Here is a 10,295-nt window from a genome sequence, read left to right as displayed (position 1 = left end):
TCAGGACGTCTTGTGGGGCAAAGTGAAGACCGTAGTTTGGACACCCCTGCGTTACAGGAACAGCGTTTGGGACTGAGTAAAAAGTGAATTTTATTTTTCTTTAAAGAAAAAGTATGATGAGTAAGACATATATGTAAAAAATATATTTCTGAAGGATTTACATTACTGTAGTTCATGGATAGTCTCCTTATTGGAAGTGAGGACAGGCAACTAAAGCTCGTTTTCAAGGTTGTTATTATTCACATTTTAAATGGTTACATTTGCAATCATAACATGGAGGACATGTCTTTTTTTACAGGCCATTCATGTATTTAATTTCCTGAGGACACAAATGGCAGCGTTTGAGTGGAATGGCCCATTGACACACAAAAATGTCCCAGAATGCTTTGCTTCAATCACAAAGCAGCAACCTGGATGTCGGTTTTAAAGCAGACCAGTGGATTGTACATCGGAAACCCTGTAACTTAAAGAAACAACAACCACACAAAGAAAAGATTTGGAATGTTCTTACTCACACGCTCGTCCTGACGAGTAAAAGGTGCAACACGGCGGAAGGACGAATGAAGTATGTCGTCGTTTAGACTTTTTGGCAAGGCTGAAGGACGTGCACGGAGGTCCCGGTGGGCTTGTTGCAGGACTGGAGAGGAGAGCAAAGGAGAAGAGGGGGACAAACATGTTGGACAAGAGGCTCTCAGTGGACAATCTGCAGGACATGTGCTGATGAATCTGCTTTGAGGCACGAGGACAAGACAAATACGAGAACATCTCGCAAGAGTGCTCAGCAAGTGCACCACACCATCACCGCTACCCCGCATTCATGGAAAAACATGGCCGTCATCAAGCAAAAAGTCTTTGCAACTACAAACCCCGTTTCCATATGAGTTGGGAAATTGTGTTAGATGTAAATATAAACGGAATACAATCATTTGCAAATCCTTTTCAACCCATATTCAGTTGAATAGGCTACAAAGACAACATATTTGATGTTCAAACTGATAAACTTTTTTTTTTTTTTTTTGCAAATAATCATTAACTTTAGAATTTGATGCCAGCAACACGTGACAAAGAAGTTGGGAAAGGTGGCGATAAATACTGATAAAATTGAGAAATTCTCATCAAACACTTATTTGGAACATCCAACAGGTGTGCAGGCTAATTGGGAACAGGTGGGTGCCATGATTGGGTATAAAAACAGCTTCCATGAAATGCTAAGTAATTCCTAAACAAGGATGGGGCGAGGGTCACCAATTTGTAAGCAAATTGTCGAACAGTTTTAGAACAACATTTCTCAACGAGCTATTGAAAGGAATTTAGGGATTTTACCATCCACGGTCCGTAAAATCATCAAAAGGTTCAGAGAATCTGGAGAAATCACTGCACGTAAGCGATGATATTACGGACCGTTTGATCCCTCAGGCGGTACTGCATCAAAAAGCGACATCAGTGTGTAAAGGATATCATCACATGGGCTCAGGAACACTTCAGAAAACCACTGTCAGTAACTCTAGTTCGTTACTACATCTGTAAGTTCAAGTTCAAATTCTACTATGCAAAGTGAAAGCCATATATCAACAACACCCACAAACGCCATCGGCTTAGCTGGGCCCAAGCTCATCTAAGATGGACTGATGCAAAGTGGAAACGCGTTCTGTGGTCTGACGAGTGCACATTTCAAATTGTTTTTGGAAACTGTGGACATGGTGTCCTCTGGACCAAAGAGGAAAAGAACCATCTGGATTATTGTAGGCGCAAAGTTCAAAAGTCAGCACCTGTGATGGTATGCGGACGTATTAGTGCCCAAGGTATGGGTAACTTACACATCTGTGAAGGTACCATTAATGCTGAATGGTCCATACAGGTTTTGGAGCAACATACTTTGTCATCCAAGCAACGTTATCAGCAAGACAATGCCAAGCCACGTGTTACATGGTTGCGTAGTAAAAGATGGCGGGTACTTTCCTGGCCCGCCTGCAGTCCAGACCTGTCTCCCATTGAAAATGTGTGGCGCATTATGAAGCGTAAAATACAACAGCGGAGACCCCGGACTGTTGAACGACTGAAGCTCTACAGAAAACAAGAATGGGAAAGAATTCCACTTTCAAAGCTTCAACAATTAGTTTCCTCAGTTCCCAAACGTTTATTGAGTGTTGTTAAAAGAAAAGGTGATGTAACACAGTGGTGAACATGCCCTTTCCCAACTACTTCGGTACGTGTTGCAGCCATGAAATTCTAAGTTAATTATTTGCAAAAAAAATAAAGTTTATGAGTTTGAACATCCATCCATCCATTTCTACCGCTTATTCCCTTTTGGAGTCGCGGGGGGCACTGGCGCCTATCTCAGCTACAATCGGGCGGAAGGCGGGGTACACCCTGGACAAGTCGCCACCTCATCGCAGGGCCAACACAGATAGACAGACAACATTCACACTCACATTCACACACTAGGGCCAATTTAGTGTTGCCAATCAACCTATCCCCAGGTGCATGTCTTTGGAAGTGGGAGGAAGCCGGAGTACCCGGAGGGAACCCACGCATTCACGGGGAGGACATGCAAACTCCTCACAGAAAGATCCCGTGCCTGGATTTGAACCCAGGACTGCAGGAGCTTCGTATTGTGAGGCAGACGCACTAACCCCTCTGCCACCGTGAAGCCCACGAGCTTGAACATCAAATATCTTATATTTTTAGTGCATTCAACTGAATATGGGTTGAAAAGGATTTGTAAATCATCGTATTCCGTTTATATTTACATCTCACACAATTTCCCAACTCATATGGAAACGGGGTTTGTAATTGTCTAAGTCCTTTCTGTCAATAGCAGCATAACTAGAGGCCTCAATCATTTACTCTTTTAAGTGGTTAGGAGATCCAGGGTTCGAATCTCAGTCAGGGCCTTCTTATTGTTTTTTTTGGAGACATGTGACCACCGCAGAGATTCCCTGTAAATTGGCTGGAGACCAGTCCGGGGTGGATAGAGTACAGAAAATGGATGAATGGAAGTTACTACGACCGCGCAGGGGCGTGGCATCCTTGTAATGACGCCAAGTGTCCAGCAGGGGGAGCGGGCTAAAGTCAAAAAGTGCAGAAAACGCTGACACCAGTCAAACCTTCAATTGTTACTCAAGTTGGACGAGGAACCCCAATTCCCCTCCCTAAGGGCGCCCCTTTGTCTCCATCTAACGGCGGACCTTAACAAGTTAAAACGGACATCTTTGTTTGGCGGGCCTCCTCTAAAGGCGCACGGTGTTGATTCGCAGCGGCTGCACGTTCTTGCCGTTGGCGTGGCTCTGACCCGGACTGAAGTAAGGGAAGACCTTGGCGGGGAACTTCTCCCGGTAGGTGTAGAGCCAGGACATGTCGTCGGCGTTGTAGAAGATGAGGAGACCCTTGGGGTAGTCCAGGTAGACGCCCACCTTCTCCAGCTTGCTCTTGACGTTGAGGCGGGTCCACGGCTCGGTGCAGGCGCTGTACTGGTTGCCGTCATGCATGACGATGCAGTAGAAGCCGCGGCCCGGCTGGATCTGGATGCTCCCCTTGCGACTGACCGTCTCGCTGGCCACGCCGATCATCCACTGGGTCTTCTCCGACACCATCACCTCCCAGTAGTGGACGCCCGACGCCAGGCCCTCGGCGCCCAGGACCGACACCTCCACGTCGAAGCGGCGCGGCGAGTCCTGCAGCGGCTGCGGGTGCAGGTTGCCGTAAGCCACGATGGTGCAGTCGTCTGACAGGATGAGTCTTTGGTGGGCCGTGATGGGGTCAAGGGTCAGCGCAGCAGGAACTGATGATTAGAAACAACACAAGTTTAGTTTGGCGCCCTCTACAGTTGCACGGTGTAATGCACTTTTATATCACTATACTTCATACTAATTTGACCTCGGGGCCTGGGGCCCACTTCAATATTAAAGGCCTACTGAAATGAGATGTTCTTATTCAAACGGGGATAGCAGGTCCATTCTATGAGTCATACTTGATCATTTCGCGATATTGACAATTTTTTGCTGAAAGGATGTAGTAGAGAACATCGACGATAAAGTTCGCAACTTTTGGTGCTGATAAAAAAGCCTCGCCTTTACCGGAAGTCGCAGATGATGACGTCACAAGGCTGGGGGCTCCTCACGTCCTCACATTGTTTTAAATGGGAGCCTCCAGCAGCAAGAGCTATTCAAAGCGAGAAAACGACAATTTCCCAATTAATTTGAGCGAGGATGAAAGATTCGTGGATGATGGTATTGACAGCAAAGTACTAGAAAAAAAATAATAATACAAAAAATAAAGTTAAAAAAAAAAAAAAAGGCGAATGCATTGGGACGGATTCAGATGTTTTTAGACACATTTACTAGGATAATTCTGGGAAATCCCTTATCTTTCTATTGTGTTGCTATTGTTTTAGTGAGACTAATAGTACCTGATAGTCAGAGGGGTGTGTCCACGGGTGTCTTGAGGCCAGTGTCTGAGGGAAGTCACGGCAGATACAAGAACGTCGCAAACTCCACAGATCTCCCGGTAAGAGGCGACTTTTTAACACAATTTTCTCACCGAAACCTGCCAGTTGACAAGTGGTCGAATCCATGTCCGCTTGACCGCTCTGATCCATAGTAAAGCTTCACCTCTGGGAATTTTAAACAAGGAATCACCGTGTGTTTGTGTGGCTAAAGGATAAAGCTTCCCAACTCCATCTTCCTACTTTGACTTCTCCCTTATTATTTCAACAAATTGCAAAAGATTCAGCAACACAGATGTCCAGAATACTGTTTAATTGCGCGATGAAAAGAGACGACTTTTAGCCGCAAATGGTGCTGGCTAATATTTTCTGACAGTCCGTGACGCCACGCGCACGCCTCATCATTCCGCGACGTTTTCAACAAGAAACTCCGCGGGAAATTTAAAATTGCAATTTAGTAAACTAAACCGGCCGTATTGGCATGTGTTGCAATGTTAATATTTCATCATTGATATATAAACTATCAGACTGCGTGGTGGGTAGTAGTGGGTTTCAGTAGGCCTTTAAACATATTTGACCTCGGGGCCTGGGGCCCACGTCAATATTAATACTAATTTTATCATCTTACTCTTGATGAATCATCTTACATTTTAACAGGATAAAGCTTGTCAAATGATATGAAAGCAAAGATAATTATCAAGGCTTAGGCCAGGCTGATTAAAGGGGAACATTATCACCAGACCTATGTAAGCGTCAATGTATACCTTGATGTAGCAGAAAAAAGACCATATATTTTTTTAACCGATTTCCGAACTTTAAATGGGTGAATTTTGGCGAATTAAAACGCCTTTCTGTTTATGGCTCTTTTGGCGATGACGTCAGAGGTAATACAGCCGCCATTTTATTTTCAACACATTACAAACACCGGGTCTCAGCTCTGTTATTTTCCGTTTTTTCGACTATTTTTTGGAACCTCGGAGACATCATGCCTCGTCGGTGTGTTGTCGGAGGGTGTAACAACACTAACAGGGAGGGATTGAAGTTGCACCAAAGATGCGAAAGTGGGAAGAAATCTGCCGCCAGACTCCCAATGAATGTGCCGGAGTGTCTGCACATTTTACCGGCGATGACAGACATGGCAGATGCATTTGCAACGATAAAGTCAACAAAATCACAAAGGTGAGTTTTGTTGTTGTTGACTTATGTGCTAATCAGACATATTAGGTCGCGGGATGATTGCCAGCTAATCGATGCTAACATGCTACGCTAATCGACGCTAACATGCGATTTACCGGCGGTGCTAAAGCAGACATAGCACAGAGATGTATGGAAAACCTGCAGATGCATTTGCAACGATAGTCAACGAAATCACAAAGGTGAGTTTTGTTGATGTTGACTGCCAGCTAATCGATGCTAACATGCTACGCTAATCGACGCTAACATGCTATTTACCGGCGGTGCTAAAGCAGACATAGCACAGAGATGTATGGATAACCTGTAGATGCATTTGCAACTATATTACGTTTCCTTCCACCCACATTATTGCGAAAAAAACACTTACCAATCGACGGATTTAAGTTGCTGCAGTGTCACAAGATGCGAAAGTCCTGATCGTTTGGTCCGCACATTTTACCGGCGATGCTAAGGCAGCTATTCGGCCATGCTATGGCTAGGAATAGCGTCAATAGCTATTCGCTCAATAGCTTCAGTTTCTTCTTCAATACTTTCATACTCCAACCATTCGTTTCAAAACATGCGTAATCTGTTGAATCGCTTAAGCCGCTGAAATCCAAGTCTGAATCTGAGCTAATGTCGCTATATCTCGCTGTGCTATTCGCAATTGTTTGTTTACATTGGCAGCACTGTGTGACGTCACAGGAAAATGGATAGTGGCTTTGCAGAGAGCGAAAAAAAGGCACTTTAAAGCTTTTTTTAGGGATATTCCGGGACCGGTAAAATTTTGAAAAAAAAAATTCAAAAAATACAACAAGCCACTGGGAAATGATTTTTATTGTTTTTAACCCCTTTGAAATTGTGATAATGTTCCCCTTTAAATATATTGCAAGAATAGGCACTCATAAAAACTGATGAAAATTAATTTACATATAATTACTCAGCGCCAGGGCTGGGCGATATATCGATCCATACGATATATCGCGGGTTTGTCTCTTTGCGATATAGAAAATGACTATATCGTATTATTCGAGTATACGTTCTCACGCAGTTGCTTTTAGCTGCGGGCATTCAGGCTCTTCTCACTCTTTCTTGTCTCTCCTTACAGACAAGCAGGCGCACATTCTTACATACGTCACACTCTGTCACGTCCTACGTCACATACGTGTCCGCCCTCGCAGAGCAGTGAGGTAGCATACTGGGCTATGTTAGCTGCTACTGCTAACGTAGCCGTATGAGAGAAAGAAGGTGCGGATCTGGTAACAAATGAAGACTTAATTCCCAATAAAAATAGCATGGTTTCCATCGTCTGGGGGTGGTTCGGTTTCAAGTGGGAATATGTCGAACAGACAACCGTAATTCGTAAAGCGTTGACATAAAAAGTAGCATTACTACTAATATGTAGCATCATTTGAAAAGTCACTCGCTAGAGAATGAAGAGAATTTCATAACCTTAGTAACATACCACATAGTGAAGGCGAATACTATTTGATTTCCTATTATGCAACTCATTTTATATTTGACCCTTAAAATGTCTCTGAGAATCTTGCACTTTATGTTTTGGAAATGACTTGAATGTTTGTGCCATTGCTTAATAACTTTAATAAATACATTTTTGGTCAATTGACTTAGTTGTGATTTCCCTCTCTGCATGAAAGTTTAAAAGTAGCATATATGAATGCAGTATGAAGAAGAATGTTTTAATGTAGACACATAGAATCATCATACTGCTGTGATTATATGCATCAAGTGTTCATTCAAGGCCAAGGCAAAATATAGTAATATATATCGTATATCGCGATATGGCCAAAAAATATCGCGATATTAAAAAAAAAGGCATTATCGACCAGTCCTACTCAGCGCTAAAAAAATAAAAAAATAAAAAAGGTAAATTAATAATAGATTTGTAGCACCAGACTTCTGTTTGTACAGTCGTGGTCAAAAGTTTACATACACTTGTGAAGAACATAATCTCATGGCTGTCTTGAGTTTTCAATAATTTCTACAACTCTTATTTTTTTAGTGATAGAGTGATTGGAGCACAAACTTGTTGGTCACAAAAAACATTCATGAAGTTTGGTTCTTTTATGAATTTATTATGGGTCTACTGAAAATGTGACCAAATCTGCTGGGTCAAAAGTATACATACAGCAACATACATGATCAATTTTGGTGATGTAGAAAAGTTTCAATCAAATCGAATTAGCTTCATGGCATGGCCTCTTAACTTCATGTAAGTGATTATGTTTGATGACACCTGTTGACTTCTGTGAGCCCATTTAAATAAGTGTGATCAGTAGATGGCAGTCAAACATAAGAGATATGTGTAGACTGCAATATGATCGCAATGTGACTCAAGTAAACAATACCAACATTTTATATGCTCCATTGAAAATATAAAACATTACATACGGCATTCAAAAATCTATCAAAATGTTTTAGTGCGACTTTGGTAAGCTATGAAGCCGCACCGCTTGATGGATTGTACTGCGCTTTGACATACGGACATTATTATGTTGTGTGTATAAGGTAAGACATCTTATCTGGTGTTTTGTTTCGCAATATTATACAAAAACAACTTTTATTACCTTCTGTTATCTACTGATCTGTATTTGGGATCTGCATAAATCCTGAAAAATTGTGCGCATTTGCCTTCATAGTCGGTTAGCTTCTTCTTTTTCTCTATCTTCTCGTTATGTGACATTCATCCTCCGCTGTTGCCATTTGTAATATAAAGTAGTATACAATTCTTACTTATATCTGTCAGTAAACTCACCATGAAAGCACTAAAACATACCGGTGTAGTGAGTTTACATTATTCACCCCAAAAAACTTTAGTTATTTGACAGTTCCGGTCGGACGGTTTTTCCCGGGACACATTTCCGGCCTTCTTGTTGTTTCTGGATGAGGAGATGCTGCTCCGTTATTGATTCAAGTAAAGTCTGAATATCATTAAAACAGTTAGCTCCATCTTTTGATACTTCTTCCACTGCCGTCCTTGCACGCTACACCGCTACAAAAAAAATGACGGGAAGAAGACGCTGCCGAAGATGAGCCACGTAAATAAGACCACCCAAAAAACAGCGCATCTGCAAGCAACTTTCAGAAAGCGTCTTAAGATGATCTATAAAACATAATCCATGCAACATTTTTACCAAAGAACCACCATTAAATGATTGTATTTGTCTTAAACAACCAACTAAATGGCAACAATAACCATAAAGCATTTAATACAATGTCAAACTATCCTAACCTAATCCTAGATTATGGCAGGCTATATGGAATATATACAATTGCAAATAAAAAACAAATGTGTTAAAAGCCTTATATATTTTTTTTAATCTTCTAAAATTGTTCTTTGAGTGCAATAAGAACCATATTGTAGCGTCCTGGAATAGTTGGTGCTGCAGGGAATTCTGGGAATTTGTTCTGTTGTGTTTATGTTGTGTTGAGGTGCAAATATTCACTGGAAATGTGTTTGTCATTGTTGTTTAGTATGGTTTCACTACATGGCACAGGTTTATGACAGTGTTGGCACTGTTTATACGACCACCCTTAATGTGACATGTATTGCTGTTGACTAAGAATGCACTTCATTTAATTGTATGTGAGCGTGTTCGAAATGAACACGATCAATAATAATTGGGTGCCGGCATTTCCTGACATCTTCAACCAAATAAAGACCACTAATCTACCGTCCAACGCTACAATATGTTTCATGTACTATAAGATTTTTTGTTCAAACAAAGCCAAAAATTATTTTTCGTGGTCCCCATTAGTTTGAAAAGTATCAAAGAATATCGAAATACATTTTGGTTCCTGGGACAACCCAAGTAGAAACATTTTAGCAATATTACAAAACAAACAGAAAACTGTAATCAAAGCGAAGAAGCTGACTTAAACCAAAATGTGAAAATGAAATGTTTCCTGGAGATGAAGCCGTGGTCACTTATAAGCGACGTTTCAGGTGCTTACAACTGTACTTCCATCACAAACGAGAATATTAAACAAAAATCCACGCTGAAAACGACGCTCTGTTCTCAGAGTCTACACCTGGCGAGGGATTGAACCCTTTTTTGTCTGCCTCTGGCAAACCGCCACTGATGGATTGGAACCAATTGTTCCATTTGGCTGACAGTCAAGGAGAGAGAAGTAAAAATGAAAAATAACAGGTTGTAATAATCCCTCCCTCCCTTCTCAGCTTGGCAGCAGATGGAAATAGGACTGATGGGAGGGAGGAATGTGTTATTTAAATCCTCGTCCTCTGCTAAGAGTGATGGATGGAGGAAGGCAGAGCTATTCTCGAGACGGTTAGGCTCCCACTGTTACTGGTCGGCAAACGCACGGAGAATAGGTCACAATTAGCGGTTTGTAGCACATTTCTGGATATCTCCTGCCACAGCAAGTTTCTAATTGTGATGAGAACTGACTTTTCGAAAAAAACGTGCCAAAAAAACTTATTTCACTGCGCAGAAGACTGTCGTTCAGCGTTTCTATTTTCACCTGCACACACGGCCTCTACCCCCACTCCCTTGGATCCTTTCTTCCTCTCACTCTCTGCTCCTGTAGAATCAGAATCAGCTGTACTGTAAGTGGATTTTACTCACTTCAATATGTATTATTGTCGCAATATGGTTAATGAAGTTAAGGATTTTTGTGGTTTCCGATCATTTGTGAG

The 10,295-nt window shown here is 41.8% G+C and overlaps 1 protein-coding gene across 1 annotated transcript in view; it reads right to left on the bottom strand.

The window, feature by feature from the left end:
• Positions 1-10,295, bottom strand: part of trim62.1 (tripartite motif containing 62, tandem duplicate 1) — a 95,457-nt gene that overhangs the window by 2,635 nt on the left and 82,527 nt on the right. Inside the window, exon 6 of the mRNA XM_061888671.1 lies at positions 1-3,781. This exon is cut by the window's left edge and continues 2,635 nt beyond it. Coding sequence (XP_061744655.1) covers positions 3,231-3,781 — 551 coding nt within the window. The 3' untranslated portion in view covers positions 1-3,230. The remainder of the gene's footprint in view (positions 3,782-10,295) is intronic.

This window comes from Nerophis ophidion, linkage group LG02 (genome assembly GCF_033978795.1).
Source record: "Nerophis ophidion isolate RoL-2023_Sa linkage group LG02, RoL_Noph_v1.0, whole genome shotgun sequence".
NCBI lineage: Eukaryota > Metazoa > Chordata > Actinopteri > Syngnathiformes > Syngnathidae > Nerophis > Nerophis ophidion.
The sequence above is the reverse complement of the archived record's forward strand: the minus strand, read 5'-3'. Positions and strand labels throughout refer to the sequence as shown.